This window comes from Manis javanica, chromosome 7 (genome assembly GCF_040802235.1).
Source record: "Manis javanica isolate MJ-LG chromosome 7, MJ_LKY, whole genome shotgun sequence".
Lineage (NCBI taxonomy): Eukaryota > Metazoa > Chordata > Mammalia > Pholidota > Manidae > Manis > Manis javanica.
The window spans coordinates 127,225,514-127,253,155 of record NC_133162.1 but is presented as its reverse complement, the minus strand read 5'-3'; the positions used below and the strand labels follow the sequence as shown (position 1 = coordinate 127,253,155).

Here is a 27,642-nt window from a genome sequence, read left to right as displayed (position 1 = left end):
ATACACACAGACACACACACACAATGGAATTTTATTCAGCCATAAAAACAGAATGAACTTCTGATACATTGTACCATGTGGATGAACCTCAAAAGCATGCTTAGTGCAAGAAGCTGGGCAAAAGAGGTCACCTACTGTTTGACTCCATTTACATGAAATATCTAGAACTGGCAAATCCACAGAAGCAGAAAGCAGACTATCGGTTGCCAGGAGCTGGATACTGGTGGGATAGGGTGGGAGGAGAGGGGAATGGGGAGTAATTGCTTAATGGGTAACTTTTTAAATTAACTTCCATGTAGCATACAATGCTTATTATATGAGTAAGTGAAGAGTAAGGGAGTAAGTAATGTGTTCCTTTGAATTTTCTGTATACATGATTGTGGTAGTCAGATTCCAAGACGGCCTCCAATGATCCCCGCTCCTGGTATTCACTCTTGTGTAGGTCGTCCCTTGCCAAACTGTAACTAATAGAATATGGCAGAATTGATAATATGTCACTTCTGGGATTAAGTTATAAAAGACACTGCTTCTGTCTTGGTTGAGCCCCTTCTCTCTCTCAATATCTGTATATCTATATACTTAGTACTAAAAGCATAGTACTAAGTATATAGAAGAGGTTCTCTCTTGAAATTTATTAGTAGTAAGTACATAGATTGGAGAAAGAAAAGCCAGACGTGTAATTTGGGGGTGGGTTGTCATGTCATGAGCAATCCTGTCGAGAGGCTCACATGGACAGGAGCTGAAGATGTCAGCCAATAACCACATTAGTGAACATGGAACTGCATCCTCCAGCCCCATACAAACCTTCAGGTGACTACTGTCCCAGTTGACAGCTAAATCTCATGAGACCCTGAGCTAGGATCATCCAGCTAAGCCACTCCCAAATCCTGACCCTCAGAAACCATGTGTGATAGAATGTTTATTGCCAAATTTGGGGTAACTTGTTAAGCAATAGATAACTAACACAATTATTAAAACTCAGCAGTAACCATGACAATTATCTGAAATTTAGACCAATAAAAGGTATTTTAAGGAAGGACTGTTTTATCACTAACATTTAGTGATTTAAAAAAAAGAGTACATAAGTAATAATATAAAGCATACTGACTTTTAGTTAGTTTTTTTATTCTTTTTAAATTCTCCTTAGACCATGTACGCCCTTGTTGTCTGCATCCAGAATGCTCTGTTCTCACTGCCCTTATATATCCTGGCTCTAGTTTAAGCCATGGTCTCTTCTTCAGAATAGCTGCAGTTTCTGATTCTAGTCTCACCCATCCCCATTGAATCTATCTATATACTGATGACAATGTAATCTTTCCAGTTACAAATGTGACCCTGTAACTGAGATTGCATAAAACCCCATAGTAACTCCTTGTGCCTACAGATAAAAGCCTAGGTGATTTACAAGGCTCTTCATGTTGCTTGTGCAGAAAATATTGGAAAGTTTCACTTATTGCACAATATTATTCTAACAAGATTGTCGTGATGTGGCCCCCACTTCAACCATGCCAGCCTCAATCCCTACCCACCTCTGCATGCAGTTAGAGTTGTAAGTCATGATGAAAGATGTGTAGTTTTCCAACCATACGCATACAATATTCTCACATACTGATCTTTTGCCTGGAATTCTCCTCCAACTCTACCCCTACCCCATTCCAATTGTATCCCTATTTACTTGGTGAATTCTTTTTTCCCTCCACAAACTATAGCTAAAAATGTCTGCTCTTATAGAAACTTCTTTAGACATCCTCTGTCCAAATAAAGTGCTTTTTCCTTACCAACTCACCACAGTGTATAACAATTATGTTTACCTGTTTGTTTTCTCTACCAAATTGAAAACTATTCAACAATATGAACTGTATTCAATTTGTCTTTAGTTCCCAATTGATAGACACAGTGTCAGGCCACTCAGTAGGCACATACTAAACAATGGAACAAATAAATATTAAAAATTAAAGAACAACAGCAACAACAAAACTACCCACTATTATAACACCCGATGAACATTCTATTGTCATTTGTACATGAGCATTTCCACATTTTTCTAGATAACAATTTTTTATAAATCATCAATTTCTTTTCATAGCATTAGCACAGTTTAGTATTCTGCATTTGCTTTTCGTTTTGGATAGCTTCTATTGCTTTGTGTTCAAATTCACTAATCTTCTCTTTTGTAGGGTCTAAACTATTGTTAATCTTTTCAAGTACACATTTCATCTCAGGCATTATTTTTTATAAATAAGTAGAGATGATGACTGCAAGTTAAATATACAGCATGGTAAGGTTGTCAGCTAAAACATCCCCTTTCTGCTATACTACATAAACCACCCTTTCCTTCCTTCCTTCCTTCCTTCCTTCCTTCCTTCCTTCCTTCCTTTTCACCATCCTAGTAAAAAGAAATTTAGCAACATAAGTTCCTTTTAAGTTTTCTGCAACTTAGATCACTATGCTAGTTCCCGGTGGTGATGCTGGTGACATCAGTGGGGGAAGAGGTGGTGAGGGTGATGATAGGGCTCAGAAGACGAAGAGGGGAGGAGAGAAAGGGAAGAAAAAGATGAGAGAAAGCAAGGGATGAAAGAGAGAAAGAAGAGAAAGGAAAGAAATCCTAAAGGAAACTCAACCTAAGTAGGAGTGTAGTACTGAACAAAATTTAAAAATTGGGCCTTTGGTAATCAGAAGTCCTGGGGGTTTGTCCTAGATTTTTATTTTATCATTAAAAAATGACCTTAGTTAAGCCAGTTATTGAATATATCTAAGCCTAGGGTTTTTTCACATACAAAATAGCTGACCATAATTAATACTTGTAGAGTGCTTACTCTGCACCACCACTACTGTAAATGCAGTTCATGTATTAACTAATTTAATCCTCTCAACAACCTCTTGCTACCAGGTGGAGCAGCTGGCTGTAGGCCTAGGCAGTTTGCCCCCAGAGTCTATGCCCTTAGCAACAACATCTACCTGGAGGATTTCAGTGAGGATCAAATGGGGTAGCTTACATGAGAGGGTTTGTAAACTAAAGAGTAATTTGTATGTTACAATAGTTTAAAATAACTGTGATAGCAATGATGGTTATAAAGTACAGATAAGACTTATTCTACATGTACCCGAAGTCTTAAGAACAAAAAGTATTGATGAGAATTCAACTAGAATTTAGATTTGGGAAATTGACCAGTTTTCAGACGTCTTAGCTTAGGAAGGACCCATCATAATAAATCAGTCTGTGTTCTCTATCAGAGACTATAAACTTTCTGGGTGAGGGCGCAGAGGAGTGCAGCAGGGGGGCTGAAGGGGGCTGTCTGTCTTTTTCATACCTATGTACCTGTCACTCGGTCTCAGCACATGGTTGTCATTCAATAAATATGTTTTAATGGATGAACCCTAACTGGTAAAATTCACTGGAATCTGCTCTTATAGGGGATATATGGTCTCATTCTCTTCTCCAGTCCAAAGTGTCTATCCATGTACCCTTATTCCCTTTCCACCCTCTACCCCTAGGTAATCCCTGCATTAGAAAGATCAAACAAAATATTCATCAACTGTGTTCATCATGTTTTTGAACTTGCTATTTTTTATGATGCTTTCACATCTTGAGGGCCTTGCTGGCCCTGGAAAGGCACCCCCAGATATCTCTAGCTAATTCCTAGAGAGAATCAACCAATTTGCTTGGGTGCCTGCCTCTCACGTGCACTCCAGCAGATCCAAAGCTCATGAGGGGCAGCTGCCTCCTTTATTTTCTCTCACACTAGCTGGTGCTTTCCCTGCCTTCTAGCACCCCAGGGCCCCATACCAGACAACTAGAGACCACCTTTGGAGCCCAGAACCCTCCTAATTATATTCCAACCATCCAATCCTAAACTTGCTCATAAGGACGCTGAAGATGAGGCTTCCTTTATGTATCCTTTCTTTCTTCTACAGCTCTCTACTTCCACAGCAGCATCAAGGAAATAAAACTAACCATGCCTTCCACTTTCACTTGACCAGTAATCTATAAAGCTACTGAACCCATATCCTGGTAGATAAAAATTGACTGATAGGATTTATAGTCTCGAGTTTTTATTTTTATTAAATATTAAACACATTATCTATCTTCATTTCAGTACAGCCCTGAAGAGTGTGTATGCGTGTATACATACAGGTATACTGTACATGTATATAATATATGCACACACACTGTTTGGTTGAATCTCAGTTTGTAGGACATTGTTCCATCTCATTTTTAAATAATTTTTAAAAAATCTCTAATACATAAGACTTGAAACTACTAAATTGTTATTTTTAGTGGGTTTTTTTTTTAAATAAAAAGAAAGAAATGAGAAAAAACAAAAATTCTATCTCTTCTGATATCTCTTTACAAGTTCTGCTGTTGGTTATCACATTGGAAACATCCTCTAATTAAAGGAGCCCCTTAAACTTCAAAGCAAGGCACCTTTTCTTGACCTCTTCTGACTATGAAATCACAGCCTGCCTCACATAGGCATCTAAACATATTGCAGCACAGGTCAGGCAATTTTAAAGGTGAAATTACTGTTGGAAGACATATAACCCTCAGTAGATACATGATTAACAACAATCATGCCATTCAAAAAAAGGAAAAAAGCATTTTTAAAACCTGGAAAGCAAAGGCACAGAAATTAAGATCTATCTCTAGGAAATGTTGGCCTCCTCTAAATACAAATTTCTAAGAAAAAGCAGCTTGAGGACTCCTGGCCTATTGAAAAGAAATCGGAGAGCAGAATGAGAGAAATTTTTTCCCTCCCCAGTCAACTGGCTTACTCCCTTAAGTTTTGAAAAATTTAAATTATTCTGGGCTTTGATGTCATCAAAGGTATAATGACAATCAGCGACCTGTTTACAGACACATTCATAGGATGGACTAATGAGTGCAAATAATGGAACAATGGTTCCTAGAGGGCAGCATCATTGTCTTAGCTTGCCTCTAGAGCACACCAACAAATAGTCCCTTGCATACTAAATGACCACTAAATGAATGAATTTGTCACTAAATTTTTTTCCTTCAGCCCTTTGGGGAGATGGTCCTCTGAGTTAGGTGAGGGTGTTAAAGAGGTGAAAACTTCTCTATGGACCACCCTTCCCAAGTGGAGTTGATTAGGTGAATGTATATCCTTAGTAGTCAACTGAGTCTTGGTTCCATCATTCTTAGATAGCAGCATGCAGCTCCATTCATTACTTGCTAAATTTAGGGCATAGGATCCACCACCATCAACAGTATTCAATGCTCTCTACCAGTGAGTTCCTCAAATCTTTTTTGGCACTCATTAATAAATTTATCAAAAATAATTTTAATCCATGTATACTTTTTGTCTAGTTTACTTCTTGGAAGAACACTTTTCTAAGGTTTAATAGGTATTGTTTGAAATATATGTCTTCCTTTTTTACTGGTCTATGTACACTGGGGCAAGGAGGGATTGAGTGGGTGATTGTACACAGTGACTGCTGCAAATCAAAAAATTACTGAATTTCTAAATTGGAAGGGACTTCTGAACACTGAAAAAATCATTTCTGACTACAAATTCTGGAGGATGCCTAGTCTTAACACATGTCTCCATGTGCCTCAAATTAATGAGTTTGCACATTAATTGGATAATCGGTGTTCAGAGAGGTTCAGACTGGGTGTCATGGGAAGGGCATTTGATCCAACCAGACAGTTAAATGAAGTCTTAATGGAGTTCAGTCATAGGGAAAGATTCAGAGTAGATCAGGTGAAAGAAGGTGATCTTCTAATCTAGGCAGATAGTCCAGAAAAAGCCAAAGCTGGTGGAGTTGTACAACAATATGGTGAAGTTTGGAAGGAGCAGGCTTGGAGGGAAGGAAAAAACTATAAGCTAAGAGGTAATGTAATGCAAAGAAATGAATGGAAAAATGGGAAGGGTCAGGTCAAGAATGGAGTTGTGAGATGTGATAAAACCTACATAGTGCTTCTTAAACTTTGAATGGGGATAGGGGACACATTCTGAGAATTTCAAAATTTGTGTTTCATTTTGACGAAAAAAAAATTTAAGTCTATTATTGGCTCATAAAGATAATAAGATTTTAGTTTCTTAAGTCAGGGCTCCACAAAACAAGGTCTAAGGATAAAGACCTGAGAAAGATCAGATTAGAAGATTTATACACAATGTTCTCTTAGGACTGTAAAATTGTTCTCTGTTTATAGCAACACTTCATTGTAGATTATAATTCCTGGTTCCCTCTCATCTATATTCTTACTTGCTTAACACTCTAAGAACTCTAACACGTATGTCAGTCACACTTCCACCTTGCAAAAAACTCTGAGACCTTTCTGTTTTATGCATTTAGTAAACGTGTTATAGACATTACCTAGTCCCCTAGTGTGGGAGCAAGAGTACTGATCAATCAGTAATTCTCCAACTCTGCTTGAAGTCTTCCTAACGGGCCTCAATTCCATTTTAAATTCTCTGATGCTCTAGTACAGGGGTTTTGTAGCAAAACTTCTAATCTTATCCTTCAATTATTTCAATATTTTAGGCAAGTGGTATTAGAACAAAGGCATTAATTAATAAATTAATACAATATTCGTTATCAATTGTCAATTAATTAGTAAAATACTCATTTGTTTGATCAACTTCTGATTAACTCTAATGAAATAGACTTTACCTTTGGTTATAAGGGAAACCAGATTGGAGATCTTGGATAGGAAAATTTGTACCTCAAAGTTTTGAACTTGCTGCTGCTTCTGCAGGGACACACATCCCCCCACTTTCACCTCATACAGATTCTTAAGGCTGACCCATTCTCATTCATCACGTCTCCTCAGAGTTTTCCCTGACTACTTAAAATTCCTAACCCAACTCCCACAAAGTTACTCTCCTCCCATTAACCTGTTTCTTTCCTCATAGTTTACCACAACTTACCACTGTTTTATTCTGTCTCAACCAGATCATAACTTCCATGCAGGTGGACACTAAGTCAACTGCCTCCCCAGTGTATCCCAGTGAGAGGATGCTTCTGAAATGTTGGTGAAGGTGTAAATACATAACTTCTCTTGGGGAAAAGCTCTGAATGGCTCATGTTTTCCTAGGGGTCATCTTGGCCAAATTTCATTAAAAATATTTCATGAGCTCCTTCCCCCAAATCTGATAAATGTGAAGAATACATTCTAAAACACTTGCTATTATTTTGAAAATTGCTTTAAGAGCAAGCTGACATGGATCTCTTAGAGAAATAGCTGATTCAGGTTTGGGCACAAACTGTAAAAGAACCTGAGAAAATTTTATCATGCTAGAAAGCAAAAAATCTCTCAAAGACCATTAGGGTCTGGGAAAAAAAAACACAAATAAACAAAAGACACAGGAGCTAATCGAAGGCTCTCCCACAGTGGAAGATGGGACAGTTTGAGCACCAACAAGAATAATGACTGATGGATTAAAAAAAAATCAAGTATATAAAAATCCACAAGTTCAGAATGTTATTTAAAACTGGTTAGCTTTGAAATTTTCAATAGCATCAACTCATTATTCCGAATATTGATAAATCAGGGCAAATTTAACCTGCTATTCCTGTGCTAATTGTATTTCAAGTTAACCAAAGAGTTGAAAAGAAAAAGTTCTCCATAGAAAATATTCTAAGTAATAAGAGCATTAGGAATGATAAAATTAGAAAAACTCACAACATTGTAACCCTTAATGAAACAATGGATGGAGGTAACACTCATGAATGACTATTAAAACCATGAAATTTTTGAATCTGCATGTAATTAAACCTCTAAACTAACCACTTTAAATGACACCATTAGATTACAGTCAGCCATGTGGGAAATTTCACAGGACAAATGACCTGATTTCTTTAACAAATAAATATCAATTTAAAAAGTGAGTGGGCGTGAAATTTTATATGTTAAAAGAGACTTAAGTGATTTATCAGTCAAATTTAGTATGTGTACATTGTTATCAGCCTGATTTAAACAAACTACAAAAGCAAATTTTAGATAATCAGAGAAAAATAAAGATCTTAATCTTAAATCATTGTCAGTTTTATTAAATGTGGTCACAATACTGTGTTATAAAAAGTTCTTACTTGTTAGAGTTAGATATTAAAATAGTTGCAGGTGAGATGATATGATGTTTGGGATTTGTTTACAATACTCCACAAACATAAAAGTGCGTGTGTGCATGTGCGTGTGTGAAACAAGAATGACAAAATGTTGATAAATGTTCAAGTTGGGTGTTAGGAAAAGAGGAGTCTTTATTCTATTCTCTCTGCTTTTGTATTTGTTTAAAAATGTTCATGATTAAAACTAAAAGCTGAGTTTTATTTTTTTAGATGTTTTAGTAAAAAAATACAGCAAACATATAAAAGAGTCCATGGACCACTTAAAGAAAAATATTGACATATATCCCTATGCATCCAAAACCCGGGCAAAGAATGGAACATTACCATCTACAAGTCCCCTTTGGTGCCCCCCTGAACATCTATCTCATCCTTCTCCCTCAGAGATAACCACAATTGTGAATTTTGTGCTATAATCTCCTTATTTTTCTTTTCAGTTTTTTTTAACTGCTCATGTACCATTCTTACACAACATACTGTTGTGTTATTTTTTGTTTTCAAACTCCATGCCAGAGAAATCATGCTTTAGGTTGACTTGCTTCTTCAATATCAGTTTGAAATGATTCATGCTTTTAACTGTAGTTTATTCATTTTCACTGCTGCAAAGTGTTCTGCTGTATGCATATACCACAGCCTCCTTAATCTATTCAACAATTGATAGCAGTTGAGTTATTGTCAGCATATTATTAACATTTCTGTTGCACATACAGAAGAATTTCTTTGGGGCATATACCTACAAGTGGAATTAGTGTGTCGCAGCATACATGCAAGTGAATTTGGGTAATGGCACACTGTTTTCTAAAGTGGTGGGTGTACCAATTCACATTTCTTTTGGTAAGCAGCATTTTTGAGATTTTCCCTCTTCCACATCTTCATCTACTCAGTATTTTCAGAGTTCTAATTTTTTTCCAATCTGGTGAGTATGAAATGGTATCTTATTTTAATTTGGATTCCCTTTATTACTAATGAGCATGAGCATCTTTTCATTATAGGAACACTTGTGCACACATGTTCATATTCTAACAAGTTGTTTCTCTTTTTCTTACTGATTCCAATAACTTCTTTATATGTCCTATATATTAACCTTTTCTAGTTGTACAGATTACAAATAACTATTTTGTGACTTGCCTTTTCACTTTCTTTATAGAATGCTTCGATGAACCAGTGTTCTGAATTTTAACAAAGTCAAATTGATCAATGTTGCATTCTTGGTCACTTTATTAAAGGAATCTTTCCCTACCTCAATGCTATAAAAATATTTCCCTATATTATCTTCTCAAAGCTTTATTGTTTTGTTTTTTAACATCGAGTTCTTTAATTCACTTGAAATCTTTTCTTTCCTTTTTGTGAGGCAGGACTCCAATTTCATTTTTTTCCATATGGATAACCAATTGACCCAGAACCATTTATTGAAAAACTCATTCTTTCTCCATCGCTCTGCAATACCAATTCAGTGATAAATCAATGTCCACATAATTGTGCGTGTGCTTCTGGGCTCTCTAAAACAGGATGAATTGCTACCATCCAGAAAAAAGTAGAACAGTCTAAATTTGGTAATTTCCCTCATCACCTCAAGCCTAGAACTTCTGAGATTATTCTTCATTTACTCCTTTCCTTCTGTCCTTCACTTCTGCAAACCATCATTTCTTGTCCTCCTAGATTCCTAAAACCCAAGTTAGTTCATGTCAGTTCTCTGCTCAAAAACATTAATGGGTCCCATATTGAAACAACATAAGGAACTTTTTAAAGCAACCCTGGCTAGACAGTGAGCCACTCTGACCTTCAGATTGACATTAATCTCAGTGCACACAATACGGCAGAAGCTCAGTAAATACGAGTTTCCGCACAGCATTTTACATAGGATAACTGCTAATTTTTTTTTTGAGAACATGATTTGCCTCCTGGCATATCCAGGATGTTCCCATATGAACTTATATTTAATTTCTTTTGTCAAAAATACATAACCTAGAAATTTGTCTCAGTCATATAAAAGACTATATAGGTTTCAATTCAGTTTCATTGTTTTAAAGTATCTTACTAAACCTGTTTTGAAGTGCAATCGTATAAAAATGTAACTGTTTAACAAAATCTTGCCTTCCTTTTCAGTTTTATTTACCTTCCTGCTGTTAAGAAAACAGAATCTTGGAAAACCAAAAGGACGAAACAAAGTAACCAAGGTCTGTTTAATAACAAATACATTTTTCATTACATTTTATTAGAAGTGCTAGAACTCCAATTCGGGCGTGCTTTCTTACATACCCTACTTGTACATTTTGGCATTTCTTTTGGAGCTAGAATATAAAAGTCTTCCACAGGCAGCTTCAGGGACCAATTAACTCCATTAAATTATATCCAGTTATGTAGTGAACTGAACCACGGCTGTCTGGGGCTGTCTAGAGCTGTGACAATTAGGAGATGGAGAGAGGCAGAGAGAGAGAGAGATTGATTTTATATGTCACTGAAGCTCACTGCAACAATATGCCAGCCTGACTTTCAAAATGGCCTTAAAATATTCCAAACTCAGGGAGTTTCCTTGCTCCTGAGTGGGAGTTGACAGACTGTCTGGCAGCATTAGAAAGAGACAGAGAAAAGCTGATGTCTATATTGTGTCCTCTAATAATAACGTGCTGCCTCTGCGGCATCTCCCCCTTAGAAGGATCCGTCTATTTGTTGTGAGGTGTGTGTGTGTCGGAAAGAGAGCGAGCGAAGGAAACAGGAGGGGGATATTTTTGACTCCCCTTGTGCGGAGGGCACGGTTTCACCCCTCACATCTGGGAAAACCAAAGCGAAGGATACTATCCCTCCCAAGGTCACCTAGAAAATTAGTGTTGTGGCCTGGGGGAGGGGGCGGAACAGAACCCAGGTGTCCCGACTCCAGCTTGGTGGTTGGCCACTAAATCATCTTCGTTCCCTTGTGGAAAAAAAAAAAGGAAAAATCGCTGGGCGGGGAGAAGTGAGAGATTCATCAGCTTTCCTCCTCTTTCCCCTTCCCTCCCCTCCCCCTTAGGGAGATAAAAACTCAAGAAAGAAAACGAGGTGTCCACTCTGCAGTTCTTCGGCTGGGTCCCCCCGGCCGGCCCCCACCCTCCACCCCCGACACAAAGCGGCTCTCAGGGTTTTCTGCCCGTCCCACCGCGAGCCCGGGAGGCGAGGAGTGGTTGGAAGTCGGCCCTCACCTCCAGCGGGGCCCGGGCTCCGCGGCGCCCAAGCCCCGCCCCGCCGCCCCTCCCCCACGGCCTCGGCGCGCCGGCCCCTCTCCCCTCTCCCCGTCGGGCGCACCCACCCCAGATGCCGCCTGGCACCGAGCGCAGCCGCCGCCGCCGCCGCAGCAGCACGTTCCTCTCGCGCTGATCCCCTCCCGGCCCCGCTCGGCCGGCGCGCCAGCCCTCGGCAGCCTCCGGGCTCGGCCGCTCGGGGAGGCAACTCCTTGGGAGCGTCCTGCTCGGGGTGCCCGCCGCGCGCTGCGGCGTCGGTCTCTCGGCCTGGGCGGAGGAACCGGCGGGGGAGGAGGGCGTCTGGTCCCGGCTGGGAGGTGGAGCAGCGGCCGCCGCCGCCGCCGCCGGAAAGGGAGAGGCAGAAGCGGCCGAGACTTGGAAACCCCGAAGTGCCCGCGACCCTGCACGGCGGGCTCCCTCCCAGCTTCATGGGCAAAGTGTGGAAACAGCAGATGTACCCTCAGTACGCCACCTACTACTACCCGCAGTATCTGCAGGCGAAGGTGAAGGGGCGCCGGGGGAGGGGCGGGGGCGCGGGGGGCCGGGGAGGGGCGCCGGGCCCCGCGCCCCCGCGGACTTGCGGGAGGCTGCTAACTATAGCGCCGGCCTGGGCAGCGCCGCGGGCGCGCGGGCCGCGGGCGGGCGTCGGGTTACCGAGAGCCGCGTGGGGGTGAGGGTACTAGACAGGAAAGAGCCGCCGGCCCCTTCCTGGCCCGCGGAGCGCGGAGGGGCGCGGGGCCGGGCGGCGCCCCTCGCCGCGTGGAGGCTGCTCGGCCGCCGGACCCGCGGGCGGCGCGCCTCTGCGACCCCTGCTCCTGGGCCCCGCCTGGCGGGCTGGGACTCACGGCCTCCCCCGGCCGGGCGCGGAGCCTCCCACCCCCCGGGGCCGCCCCTCAGCCCCCCGCGTGCGGACTGGGGCTTGGGGGTGGGGGGCCCCGACCTTCCCTCCCCGCCTCCGGCCCTGCGCGCCCGCCCCTCGCCTTGATCTTTGTGCGGTGTGGCACTTCACCTGGTTACTGATTTCTACTTTTACGCTGGTGTTTTGGGTAGAAAAGTGGCCAAAGTTCACTCAGCGTTCATTGATGTCCCTTTTAATCTTCCCTGTAGCTTTTGCAAAGGAGGGACAATGGGCAGACTTCAGTGCCGAGAAAGAAGTGACTTTGTGTTTGGGAAAATACTACCTCATGTGTTTACCACGGATCGATTTCCAATGGTGTTCTCTTAGAGGGGGCCTTGGCATACTCTTAGGTAACACAGCTGATGACATGCAGTCATACAAATGGCTGGCTTTCTAGGGACCCTAGGTAGTTTGTTAGTGGGTCTGTCTTATTTTCACATAAGAATGTGACAGCCTTCTGAACTCATTTAGAAAAATTACTGGGTCTGTGAAGAGTGAGAGTTTTACTGCTTTGGAAGCTTCTTCCACAGTTTTGAGAGGAAACCTGACATTGGGTCATCAGCCTTCTCCAGCAATTAGCATCTCCTGTCAGGGTTCCAGATGCCCTTCTCGATCTCAAAAGAATCAAGTATGGATGCAATGTCTGAACTTTCTTTGGGAGGTTGTAATCATGTCCTGCCTCCTGGCAGAGGGCATTTCTGACCTGGTACAAAGAATGTCCCATCCAACCTTGATAAGCTTTGCTTTCCTGCAGTGTGTGTGGTCCCTGTTACGTACCTACAACATAGCTGTGCATTTGTCCATGCGAAAACGACCCTGTCAGCATGGAGACCAGAAATTTCCTAGCACTCATGGGCCTCATTGTCACTCCTCCGATTCTCATTTTACTTTGGGGTGAACAGAAAACAGCAAGGTGGTAGCAGCAAGCACACCCGTTACTCATTTCTGTGTGGTCCTAACGTATTTGTTTTCAGAGACTGGAGGGCAGTGTTCCTATTTTTGTGAGCTGTATTGTGAATGTGAGTTGTTCAAAGAAATGTTGAGGTGTAATCAACGCACTGCCTTTTAGATAGCGTATATGTTTAATGCACTTGTTTAAATTATGCAGCATAGGGTGCCTAAAGAACAGCCTATTCAACACTTAACTATATGCATAATAAATACATACACTCAGGTGTAGAAGAAAAAGAGGCCATTTTTCTACAGACACATTCACCTTAGTAATTTTTATGAACCATTAGTAAGTTAGAAACCAAGTACATGGCATTTAATATAGCTAATGCAATGCCATTTGGCTCTTTTGCCCCATAAATAATTGAAGAGAGAGACAAACGGCAAAAGCCTGCTGTAGTAATTAGGGTTGGATCCCAGAAAGCTTTAGGACCCATTTTCTGAAAGTGTGCTTCCTGCATAAAGCATTTAATATTGATTTGTGTTCTGGTAAATGACATCCTCAAAACATTTTTTGCTGTTTCTACTATGAAATTTGAAATCCTGTTACTCTGAATCTCTTTGTTTCTGCAGAAAGATGCATGTACTCAGTTGACCTATATAACACGATATTAAAGTTTGAAAATTCAGTCAAAATTCCCTATTGTAAAGTATTTTGATTATCTTAGAAAGGAGCATCTCCTAAAAATATGAAGTGACAAGATGCAGATTTTAGGTAAACACAGGTGGAACACACACCTTTTTTTCTCCCTTACATATCTGTTGGTAACATGCTAGTGTGAGTCATTAAAAAAAAATAGACACTTTGTTTGATTTGTAATTAGTTTAAAAACAGGTGTTGCCTAATCTACTTGAGTTAATAAACTCACTCAGAATCTGTTGTCTACAGTGATGACCCTTGGCTGTCTGTGTGTTTTAACCTTCCTGAAATACAGGCTAGAAAACATCACTCTGTTTACAGTACAGTGATGTGTTTGCTAGTTGAGTTGTTCTGAAACTTCTGTTTGGAAGCTGTATCAAAAACTGAGGAATGGCACGGTTATTTATAAAATGATGTTTGACTTAAAGCTTGTGATCAAGAGATGGATGTGATTGTTTTGAACTGAGAAAAAAATAAACGGATGGGATTTCTTGGCACCAAAGAAATAGATGGCAATTAAAATGGCACTTGGAAATGAGTGTCATTACCATACTTTAAAAAGTGAGAATATGTCAAAGCATTCTTGTGTGTTAATCATCCAATCAGAGTCTGCTTGGGGAAATTTATTCAGTAATTTTTCCCCATAAAAACATACTAATTATACATTGAATTAACCAAAAAACAAAACAGAACAGAACAAACCAAGCAACCTAAGGAGTTGAACTACAGTGTATGACCCTGTATGCTTTGTGCTTTGACAGAAAGAGAAAATCATCAGAAAAAGTAATACAGCTATGTTAAACATAAAATAAATTTGAATATGTTATGGAAGGACAATGCATGAGTGGAAATGAAAGTAATTGTGAAATTTTCATAGTACTTTGTAGAGTAACACAGATTTCAAGAACCTGGTTTTACATACTTGTTGGGGTTTTTTTTTTTTTTTGCTATTTCTCTGTCAGGATGGTCTTATCATAGCAGGTTCTCTTTATCACCTGACACATTCATTCTAAGTTGTAGTTTGGTGTAGCTTTGTACATACAACCACATACTGTTCTAAAGGATTTTCTGAATTATAAAACGAAGTACACTACATTGTGAAAAATTAAATTTTGTATCCACTTTTAAGCTATGCAAATAGTCCTGATAATGTAACGTATTTTAACCTTAAGATTTGTATATACACATTTTCAAACAATGGCTGCATTAATTTCACTTGTAAAGGCAACTTTTGAATAATGGTCCGTTTATTTCAAAGGTACTACAACATATATTACTGCCAGTGAATGTATGCATATATTTATGGAAATTCAAATACGTATTCTATTTCTTTTGAAGGAAAGTACAAAATGTTCTTTCTGTGGCTAGCTAATATTTTTTACCTACTAAAAGCAATTTGACACATTTGTGATCGTTAGGCATAGTTATCAAAGTATGTCTATAAAATATATCATACTGAATGTTTGTTTTTTTAAGTCTTCACATATACAACAGTATTGTTTTCTATACTAAAGAAATGTTTGTTTCTAAAACAGTTATTTTAAAGCCATTTTTCTATAAGTGTATCCCAAAGAACATACTTGAACATACCTAGTTCAAATCTGAAAAATGAGTGACATAATTTGGAATTCTATTAATAAAACTACTAGAACAAAACGGTTCTTCTGAATTGAATCTTTGTGTGCATTAACATTTTGTTGAATTCCTTAACTTGCACTTAGTTGTAGCCAAATGAATATTATGTCAGCTGTTTCTGCAGAATTTAGGGGTCATGATTTGAGCCATAGAAGTACTGAGTATGTGTAGGTGGATTGGCGGTTCCAGACGCATGATGTTGGGACTTGGAAAGCTTTTTGTCTTAACAAGTAACCACATTTGTGAGGTGAATTAAGTTTGCTTAAATGTATTGATACAGTTATGCAGTATTTTATACAATGAATACACCATATGTCCTTAGGTGAGTAGGATATTGTGGCTATCTGGAAGTGGTGTTGGAAGACTCAAGGTCATGGACATATCAAAATGAAGATGCATTATAATGCAGTATTTTGGCATCCTTCCCCTCCGATAGCTATTAACTTTTTGAATTTCCCATAATACATATTTTTTTTTATATGTTGGGAGCCCAATCTTAAGCTACTAGAAGAGAACAGGAAAAGATAAGTGGAGAGAAGTAGGAAAGTATTCAATCATTTAATATCAGCATGACTAGATATGCCTTACTGTTTGGCAGTCTTGGCTTTGTATTTAAATTCAAATATGGGCAAATTGAATGTAAAACGTGTCCAAGGGAAAAATGTTTTAAACTTGACTGGTACATTGCTCAGGCTGTATTTTGCTTAAAGGTTTATTGGGACTTTAAAATTACCCAGTTTACTTGACGAATACTGAAATTTTAAGTTATAAGTCTTTTAGCTAAAGACAAAGGGATCTTTTCTCCATTTCTTTTTACTAAAGAGAGACTTTCCAGGAAAGACCATCTTCTGTGCCCTCATGTTTGCCTAACCGCTGAAAAACATACGAAGAAGACCTAGTGTGGAAGGCTACGTGCTTAGTAAAAGTGATATGGACACTTAAATCTCATTCATTCTTTCTAATGATGAGGAATTTCTTGTCTAGTTTATGTTTAGTGGATGCTCAGCACACTAAAGTTTATTTTCCCCAGCCATCATCTTACCTGTTCCACTCTCTTGAAAGGATATCAACACCTCTGTAGTTTCTTGATTCACAGAACAGTAGATGCCAAATAAATGCTTGTTAGTGATTATTGTTATTTAAAATAAGTGGATGCAAAATTTTTTTAGATCAGAAAGAAAAATTCAGACGAAAATCTACAGATAAAATAATCCCACCTAATTTTCTAATGAAATCTCAGTGTAGTTTGATTTGTGTTTCGATTTATTTTGTTCCTCTAATGAAAACTTTCAAGTGTTTTATGAAATGATTAAGATCCCAAAAATGAATCACAAATCAACTGGTCAGTGCTTAATTTATGGAATCAAAAGTGCCTTTTTTGTACAATCTTTATTAAAGAACATGGTGCCAGAAAAAAATCTCAGATATTGTATGGAGGGAGCAAATGTTACATGCAATGAATTGGTGACTCAGTCTTTCTCTGCCTCCTATCATTGGCTCCACCAACACAATCCAGCCATTTCCTGCTTAATTTTCGAGAAAGTTCCTTTTTTCAGTGTATTTCAGACTTGGCAGAAACATTTGTTCATTTAGTGAGTAATAACTAACATATAAACTAGCCTGGAAGTGTTCAGAATTAGAGTTCTCTCTCAGGTGCTGACTGTTATATAACCCTAAACTGACATTCAGCCATCTAGCTTCTTAACCCACTCACTGGGATATTACAGGAATAATCGGGACATATCAAGTCACCTTAAGTGGAAATGTTTTATTCAATGTAACATAGCTTATTTTAAAGAAAAATGTAGTAATGATATGTCAATGATTTAAGTGTTCTACCATAATACTTTGTATAAAATCAAACCATATATCCCAAATTGAACATTGGGCTTGGGGATTGTCTGTGGAATGAATGTAAATGTTCTGGTTTCTTCTGCCCTGTCATTTTGATGAATAAATAGTAAAACCTGATGGAAGTTGGCTGTGCCTCATGCAAGGCAGCACTTGGATGATTCAGACGTTTACCGTTGGGAGTTTGGGTGGATGATACACAGAATGTCTTCTTAGAACCATGATATGTTGAATGCACGTGCAAGTTGGAGCACACCCAAAAATTTGATTAACAGAAACTAAACATTTGTTAATATGAGGGGAAAAGTGTAAAGAAGCTGGTGGCAGCTATGCAAAAACAAACTGAATGTGTATCTTCCATAATTGAATTCCTTATTTTTGCTTAATGCATCTAGTCTCCTTAACATAATTATATGAGTATTTTAATTTTTCAAACAAGCACTAGAAAATAAGTGCATCAAAGATGGTGAGAGAAAGAGAGACCAAAAGGAGAGGGTAAAAATCAACATCTAGACCCTGTAAGGGAGAAAACGGGTAAAACTGAATATTGTCCATCTTTGTATGCCGTATAGCTAATTCATTAGTGGGTGCATTTGTCATTTTAGAGGATGAGGCAGTCTTTTGGATGATGCATATGAAAACCTAGATTCTAGAAGAGAGATTAGATGCTAATATGAATAGTTTACCTCTTTATAAATCCAGTACTGTAAACACAAGTTCAACCTCTGGTCGATGATTTCCCACATGGGCTGTAACATCTGTATTCGGTATCAGGTTGAGTTTTAAGGTAGTAGCTTGTCAGAAAATTGCTGAAGCTCGTGAAGGACTACTAACTAACGGATTGTATTTCCTCAGTGACCCCAGAGCACCATGCTCTGCACTTAGGAAGTGTAATATCTAGTCCTCGCCCTGCAGCATCTCATCAGCTCCCAGGAAAGACAGAATTGACAAAATCCAAGAAATGAAAGAATAAATATATTTACAAAGTAGTACATGTGGAAAGGCAGCATACCAGCCAAGGTTCTGAGTGACAGAAAAAGTACAGAGATCCATGTGGGATGAAAGACGCTGCCATGTGTTTTTTGACAAAAAGTAAAGCATTAATAAAAGCTACAGTAAACCTGGGAGTTTTAGAAAGAAATTGGGCTTTAGATTAATGAATGAACATTTCTTGAATTGATAGTAGTTTCTTGATTTTTTTCTTTATAATCCTGTTTTGAGTACTTAGAATTTTAAAGAATAACACCTTTTTTGTACTCTCCTTCCCCTCAAAGTTTCATATTCAATTACCCTATTTTACATTATTATTTTTCCTATTTGATGCACATTATTATTTTTCCAGTTTGATGCTTTTAAACGTGCTATTAAGCCAACCTTTTAGGGTTGTGACAGGCTGAGAAAATATATAATCCTTATATGATGACATAATGATTATACAGAAATGTTATTTTTATCATTTTAATCCACTTGAAATGATGTTTAGTTCTCCTAACTTATTAGCCTTGCTCACCACAAAGGGGAAAAATGTTTGGAATTTTGTTATGCTGCTAATTACATCACTGTGTGCCTGCAATCTACATGTTGATAATGTAATGTGAGCTGGCATTTCTTACAGAAAAAACAGATTTTCATTATTCTTGATCTTTTGTGGATATAGCTATTCATACTCTTTATTTGGTCATACTGTTACTCCCCTCCACAAATGGAACTAATGTCTTCAGGAGTCATAGTGTCCTCTCTTTGGCCCCATTGTGAGCCAGGGACCCCATCTTTCTGGCTGCTCATGGAACCACGTGTGCTACTGGGCTGTTGGGTCCCAGAGAATGATTTTTAGGGATAAGTTTTGTGCAACAAAACTTCATCATTTCATAGGTATCATAAATAATTTTTATGGACCTTCAAGGAAAATGCACCATCTTCCCAACTCTGCAAGGATGTGGGCCCATTTTATGATTCCAGTTTTGTCTTTTTGTAAGTTGAAAATTCTCCTAATTAGAGTGGCCAGAATTAGATGGATGCATCACGGAGTACTGTGCTCTTGAGTTTTTTTGGGGGGGACCATCAAAATGACTTGAGATTATAGACATACATTTCTATTAAATTTAAGCTCCTCAAATGAGACACAGTGCTGTTTCCCCTGTTTAATACTTTTTAAACCTGGTGATTCTGAGAGTTGCAATTTGGAGTATATTTGTACTCTAGAATCTCCAAACCCTTCCTTACCTGTAGAATAACAATGAAATATTTTTAGTTTATAAAGTCTCAGGTAAAGTACTTGGTTATAGGGAAAAGTACATTTTATTGGTAATCTGTAATCCCATCAACTTTACCTTTGTCTCAGGAGCAATTTGGATTCATCATCAAACAGGTGTTGACAAATGGAGGTATTTATAAAAAGAAAAAATTTGCCGCTTCTTATTTTCAGATCATTAACTGAAACACACCCAAGACCCTCTCTGCCTCCTATGAAGCACAGCTTTGATTAATTTCATTGTTTTGAAAATGGAAGCCTTAAAAACAAGGTTCTTAATCTCACCATCTTCTTAGGTTTCATTCCACATAATTATTTGCATCTTTTTATTAAAATAAAAGCAACAACACCGAAAAATTGACTACCAGAGAAACTTCTACAGCAAAAATGTTGTAGCCAGGCAGATGCTATTTTTCTAGAGCTCTATGTGATTTGTTCAGTGGTTGGGTATACCTTCACTTACAAGTGAATTGTATTTCCAGTAAGTTCTATTCCAAAAAGTTCACTTATCAGTTATTTAGGATCTGAAACTCGTTTAATATATTTCATATATAAATTGTTATCCTTAATGATAGGGTCCCCAGCCATCCCATAAGAGCTTTTAAAAGTAAGCCACTTCAACTAGCGGTTACCAAAGGGGAAGGGTGGGGGAGGGAGGGAGAAGGGAATTGTGGGGTATTATGATTGGCACACATGGTGTGAGGGATCCAGGGGAAGTCAGTGTAGCACAGAGAAGGCAAATAGTGAACCTGTGGCACCTTACTACACTGATGGGCAGTGACTGCAATGGGGTATGGGGGGGACACGATAACAGGGGTGAATGTAGTAACCACATTGTTTTTTCATGTGAAACCTCCATAAGAGTATAAATCAATAATACCTTAAATAAATAAGTAAATAAATAAATAAAATAAATTAACCCCACCCCCAAAAAGCAACCCACTTCATAATTCACATCAAGTTGTTTCATATTAATGCTACCATAGAATCAAATCACTGCACAGAGCAATGTTTCACAGAGAGGGCAGTGCGTGTGTTCAGAGCTGGAATTCTGGAACCCATCTTTGTGTCCTTCAGGGAAGTGGGAAGATATTTCTAACTCCTCTGAGGAGTAGTGGAAAGACAGGAGCTCCTTGCTATCCTTCCAACAGGCCTTTGAGGTTCTAGGACAGAGGACTGTGTTTCAAGAAGAGATGGGAGGTGTGGCTTGTGAAGGCATGTAGGTCAGGGATTCACAAAACTGGGAGTTCTGGGCTCTGGAGCTTACCAGTGGGGTTAGACTCCTGGGATCCCTCCTCAATCCTCACTCCGGGGAGACCAGCTCCTCACTCACTTGTTTTCCTATGCTGGGCTCAGAGATAAACTCTTATTCCCTTTTCTCCAGCCAAGTAGTGCTTTTCATCCCTACTGCATCCCTGGCTGGGTTATTACAGCCCCATAACTCTCCTTGCTCTTCTCTACCACTGAATCAAGCCAACAGCTCTTGAGGCTGGCAACAAGAAGGGAACAAAACAACAAGGAACAAACTGTCCCATTCCATTATTTTTCTCTTACTTTCACCTCATACTGGTCCAACAGTGGTTCATAACTCTTACAGGAAGCTCAAACTCTAAGATGATGATGGTGCATTCCCATTAATCGCCACTTTTTACTGAGACTCAGCTCATGGAACACAGGTTCTAAGAATCTTACCCTGAAAGGAGGATAAAAACAACCAATCTATGCTTAAGAGGAGGAGTCAGATCATGTGTGGGGTAAACTGCAGAATTTCCAGAATCTCCCACCTGGCCTTAAGTCTGTTTACATATCAGTAGGTGTTTACCACTGTAGCCCCTGGAGCAAGGCTTGGAGAGAGAATAGCCATTCTCTTCTCCCCTCTGATTCTGGTATGTAATTGGTGTGCCATCTGTCAGTCACCAAGGACTGGCCAATGGAGTTCCTCCTGAAAGGGGCTGGTGGGAAGTAGAGGGCGTGCTGAGGCGGCACAGTGTGAGTGGCAGATAGAGGAAACAGTCAGGGTCGGGCCTAGCTAGTAAAATTTGAGCAAGCTGTGAGCAATAAAAAAGGCCTTTCTCTCAACCTACCCTTTCCCTTGACTTATTTCGGTTTTGCTGGTTTCATAGCAGGTTTGCCTTGGGCCAGAACACCCTTCCTCCTTGGTATTTTGTTTCTGGAGTGGGGGTTAACTCTGGAGTGAAGAGCTAGATAAGGTCCATGGGTTTGGGCAGTCTCCAAGGATGTGTCCTCTCCTCTTCCTCTCCGTCCCCCGCAGGCTCCTCCTGCCTTCTCCCCTACTCCTGCCCAGTCTTCCTGTACACCAAGACTGACTTCTGACCAGCCACAGGTGTTTGTGCTTGTGGTAGATCTGTCAGGGTTGTTGTCACATACAAGCTTCTCCAATTGCACCTGCCCAAATCAGGGACCAAGAGTGTCAGACTTAATTTGATTAAAAAAAAATCTCTACTATCTCTTAATGCTACAGATTATCATTAAGAATTTGTGAACTACAGTTGCGTCTTTGAATCGGATTTTCTGTGTGATTACTTATCCAACTTTATATGGAAATTTAAATAAAATTTTATTTGGTAAGGTAGAAGTATGTCCCAGAAGTGCAGACATGATGTAATACTTTGAACAAAAGGGAAAATAATTAGCATAATAGAAAGTATTTTATGACAATTGTGTACTTGTAATAAGATTGGAGCTTAAGTATGACATAGTGAAATGGGGAGCTGTTTACATTTTTTCTTTACCCATACTAAAATTTAAAATCACACATAACCAGTTTTTCTATTTCTTGAATATTTTGCAAAACTATTCTTTATCCAAAATATATCACAAAAGTATTGAATTTTTTAAAATTTACAGAAGACTAAAAAAAAGTATCTTGCTTGCTAAGAATCATTTTACTCTGATTTTACTATTAGTAACAAATCTTAAATGTTGATTTTGAGTGCTTTTTTTCTTAAGGAATAGATTATGTCTTAAAATATAAATAAGACAGTGGGTGATATCTGGTGTTCTTTTCTGTCCCTCTGTTTCTGTCACAAAATTCAAATTCGTGTTTCAGCAGTACAGGATGTTCTTCAGTGCACATCCTTTGAGCCTTCGAAATTTGATTTGACTGTGTGGTCTGATGCTAGCTTGTTCTGATAAGCAAGCGCGTTGTGATAGTGATCTGTGTGTCTGGGCCCCGATGAGCATCTGCTTTCTAGGGCGCCAGAGCAGCACCTTTCTTTGTTTCCTCTGCCTTTGCCTTTTTGATTTGAATCTTGTTAAACCCAGCAAATAGGGCTCTTTTTCAATATGCAAAGTTCCCATCTCCCCTTCTTTCGGGGAAAAGAGAAGTGCCAGATATTTTAAATATGAATGCATTGGGAATTTAAAAGGAGTCTGTAGGAAGCACACAGCCATAGTTCTACTACTGACAACTCAGACATAGTGTACTAGAATCATCTATGGAGATCACACAGTTGGAACTACCTTGGTAATTTAATTAAATTCAACAAACACTGAGCAGCCATGGTATTAGGCCAGGAAGGTGCAAATATGTAAATAAGGTATGATTCATGCCATCATGGAGCCCAGTGGGATAATTTTACTTACTTGAGATTTTTATTGAGGTAGAACATACATAGAGTATAGTACACACATTTTTAATATACAGGTTGATATACTTATGTAATGGCCACCCAGGTCACTGTAAAGCGCCCAGAAAGCACCCGCATGCCTTTTACCAGTTTGTACTCTCCAAAGGGAACCACTAGTCTTGGTCCTTGCAGATTGGTTTTGCCTATTCTTGTACTTCATAAAAATGAGATCCTATTGTATGAATCCTTTTGTGCCTGGCTTCGAGCTCATCATGGTTTTAGGTTGATTCATCCATGTTATATGCTGCAATTGTTGATTATTTTTTTAATACTATATAATATTCCATTACAGAATATACCATGATTTAACTGTTCTGCTATTAATGGACATTTGGACTATTTCAGTTTTGGGCTATTATGTGTGCATGTTCAGCTTTGGTAGATACCACAGTTTTCTACTCCTTCTGGCAAAGCCTGAGAAATCTAGTTACTCTACATGTTATTTGTAGACAGCAGCTCTATTTGTTATTGTCAAGTCTTTAATTTTAGTCATTCTGGTGGGGGGGTATGTCACTATGGTTTAATTTGCATTTTTCTGATTATTAATGATGCTGAGCCTTTGTTCATATATTTATTGGCCCACTGAGTATCCTCTTGTGAAGTGTCTATCAGGTTTTTTGCTCACTTAAAAATAACAGCTTTATTGAGTATAACTCATGTAACATACAGTATAATCTTTTGGTCGCTCTTTATATTAGGCTGTCCTTTTTGTTGGTTTGTAGGGTTTTAAATATAGTAGGTTTTAAATATTGTAGAAGTATAGATCTACAAATCTTGTATCAGATATATGTATGAAACTATCTTACCCCAATTTTCAGTTTTTCCTTTCACTAACTGATTAGTATCTTTTTATACATAGAAGTTCTTAATTTTAATGAAATCCAATGTGTCTCTTTTTTAGGATCATTGCTTTTTGTGTCTGTTTAAGAAAACTTTGCTTACTTTAAGGTCATGAAGATAGCTTTCTAGATATTCTTTTAAAGCTGTAGTTCGCCTTTTACATTTAGGTCTGCAGGCCCATTTTTAATTAATTTTTGTGTTTGGCATGGAGAGGGTTAAGCTTTGTTCCCACCACCACCATGAATATCTGAGTGATCTAGCGCCATTTATTGAAAAGATGCTATTGAAATTGTCTTCTTCTTCTGTGGATTTCAGTATCATCTTTGTTGTAAATCAGGTGACCACATTTATGTGTTTCTTTTTCTAGACTTTTTGTTTGGTTTCGTGTCAATTCTACAGTCTTAATTACTGAAGCAATATATTAAATGTTTGCTTCAAAGTGATCTTAGCTATTCTAGACCCTTTGCATTTCTTTGTAACTTTTAGAATTCAGCTTGTCAATTTCTATAAAAAAGAAACCTGAAAAGATTTTTATTAGAATGATATTAAATCTGTACATTAATTTTGAGAGAATTGATATCTTCCAAACTGTGAGTGTATCTTTTTATTTACATATGTGCTTACCACTTTTAAATAATTAATAATAATAAAACAATGGACAACGATTACATTTTTAAAAGCTTGTTTCTTAAATACAGCCAATGATTTCTTTAAGATCTATAGTGTGATAGTTGACACAGGTTCTATTAAGAAAATAATTCTTTTGAATATAGAAAGAGAATATTTATTACCAGAGATCAAAATTGATGTTGAGAAGTGGCTTCCTAATTGAAAGTTAACCTTTAAGAACAAATGCCATTCTTTTTTATTTTTCTTGACTGCATCGCAAAATAAAACTATTTCTCCTATATTTTCTTTATTCTCCCTTTGAGGCTTTGTTTATTTGATGTTGTGATATCCTATCACCTTGTCTTATATATTTGCAAGCATAATAAATTGAAAATTAGTTTTGTTTGGAGAATTTTTCAGGCATCTCTTGTGATTTTTCTATATTGCCCAGATACTGTGAAAACAAAGATTTGGAATTGCTGCTTAGATATGAACTTCCTAGCAATAGAACATGTGTCTCTATGGGATTTAGTGCCTGCAAACTTTTTCTAGATGTCCTAAAAATCTTATGTATAAATGTTTTTTCATGCTTTACATTTAAGGTTTCTAAGCTTTGATTATTGCCATTTTCAGCCAGCCAAAAACAAGTACATAGAACTTTCAAAGCTTATTATTTCTGGCTAGGTTAGTGTAGGCTGAGTAGGAGGTGGAATAGGTGATTTCTGAACTTTTTTCAACTCTAAATTTTATGATTCTGGGAATTTATAACATCCAAGGATCACAGAATGTTAGCACTGGAAGGAACTAAGATAATCTAGTCCAGTACTCTCATTTTACAGATGAGGAAGGCTACCCAAAGTGAAGAATGGGAGTAGAACTCCAGAGAGGCAGAGTGGGAGGGTGGAGTGGCCCGAGGGTCGGAGGTTGGGAGGGCGGAGGCCTGACCTCACATGGCTGGACGGTGCGGTGGCCTGGAGAGGAAGGAAGAGGAACGGAGGCCACACAGTTTTAGCAGTCATTGCAGGAAATTTATCATGGAGGTTGGACTGGGGTGTGAATGGCATCTGCATTACTAGCTAGAAATCAGTTGTGGTCACTGTGTCTGAGGTCACCCGGGTGTAGGACAGGCCAACCAGACTACTGTGCTTCCCTCCACTAGCATGGCTGCTTCGCTGGTTGGCCAGAACGGTGTGCAGAACAGATCCTGCTTTGCTCTCATGTGTTTGACCTTGCGGACTATCTGGGTAGCCCGTAGCTGGGCCCTGCTCTTTCTGTATCACTTCTGGCCTATTCATGTCCATGTTCTGCTTCTGGATTCTACCTTTACCACATTCCTAAGGGGCTTTGTTTTTATAGCCCTGGGTCTGGGGCCAAAACCCTCTCACTTTTTCAGCATGCCTGGAGCTCTCCCACATTGGCAGGATAGAATCCAGATGATGTCATTCTCACTAAATGTTCTCTGTGCTGCCATCACACCACCTACTGTAACCTGTTTGGTCACCAAAAACAAACAAAAAAACAGAGAAAAACCCAGAGAGACTCTGATTAAACCTCCTTTAGTTGTTGAAGGCAGACCTTCTCATTCACTCTTCTGATGGGAACCACCATCTTCCTAATGCCAAGCACTGCACACTAGTCTCAAGGATGTCTTGTATTTTCATGAGATGTTTGAATACAGTGGGCAGCTTTCATCATACCATTAGGGTTTAGGAGTTCTGGTTTAGTCAGTTATGTGGAGAACCTTGGAAAACAAAATACAAAGTAGGTGGCATCACCAAGCCCACTGTGCCACTTGGACATGGCTTTTCCCTCATGCTGTTGGGATCATGTAGATATTACTAAGCACACTAGCTGAGAATATCATGCCTGGCTATTTGCATATAGAAGAAATTGGGATACATTAGGCAAATAAGAGAGAGTGATTCTTTTTTACAAAATTTACAAAAAATATTTGCCAGGGAAAATGTCTTCTTAGTCCATTTACATATTTCAAAGGTAATTACAGGTCACTAAGTCTTTGACAGAAAGTATAATTTAAACTTAAGCCATCAAGACAACAAAATGGGTATAGAGGGTATATATCTCAACAAAATAAAGGTCATATACGACAAACCCACAGCTAGCATCATACTTAATAGTGAAAAGCTGAAAGCTTTCCCTCTAAGATCAGGAATAAGATGAGGATGCCCACTCTCCCCACTTTTATTCAACATAGTACTGGAGGTTCTAGCCAGGGTAATCAGAAAACACAAATGTAAAAGGCATCCAAATTGATAAGGAAGAAATTATTTGCAGATGACATACATAGAAAAGCAAAAGACTCCAAAAAACCCCTATTAGAACTAATAACTGAATTCAGCAAAGTTGCAGGATAAAAAAATTAATGTGCAGTAATCTGTTACAAACCTATATACTAACAAGAAGCCAGCAGAAAGAGAAATCAAGAAAACAGCTCCATTTACAATTACATCAAAAAGAATAAAATACCTAGGAATAAACCTAACAAAGTAGGTAAAGGCCTGTACTCTGAAAACTGTAAGACACTCACGAGAGAAAATAAAAGAAGAAACCGATAAATGGAAACACATCCTGTGCTCATGGATAGGAAGAATTAATATTGTCAAAATGGCCATCCTGCCTAAAGCAGTCTACAGATTCAGTGCAATCCCTATCAAAATACCAACAGCATTCTTCAGTGAACTAGAACAAATAGTTCTAAAATTCATATGGAACTGCAAAAGACCCTGAATAGCCAAAACAATCCTTAGAAGGAAGAATAAAGTGGGCAGGGTTATGCTCCCCAACTTCAAGCTCTACTACAAGCCACAGTAATCAAAACAATTTGATACTGACACAAGAACAGACTCATAGATAAATGGAACAGAATAAAGAGCCCAGAAATAAAACCATGCATACATGGTCAAATAATATACTATAAAGGAGCCATGAATATACAATGGGGAAAAGACAGCCTCTTCAACAACTGGTATTGGGAAAACTGTACAACTACATGCAAG

General features: G+C 38.8%; 1 protein-coding gene across 5 annotated transcripts in view; it reads left to right on the top strand.

The window, feature by feature from the left end:
* Nucleotides 1-11,396: 11,396 nt before the first annotated feature.
* RBMS1 (RNA binding motif single stranded interacting protein 1) overlaps nucleotides 11,397-27,642 on the top strand; it is a 207,896-nt gene continuing 191,650 nt past the window's right edge. For all 5 annotated transcript variants that reach the window (XM_036996118.2, XM_036996124.2, XM_036996120.2 and 2 more), the window contains exon 1: nucleotides 11,397-11,803. In XM_036996118.2, the coding sequence (XP_036852013.1) occupies nucleotides 11,729-11,803 (75 nt within the window). In that variant the 5' untranslated portion in view covers nucleotides 11,397-11,728. The remainder of the gene's footprint in view (nucleotides 11,804-27,642) is intronic.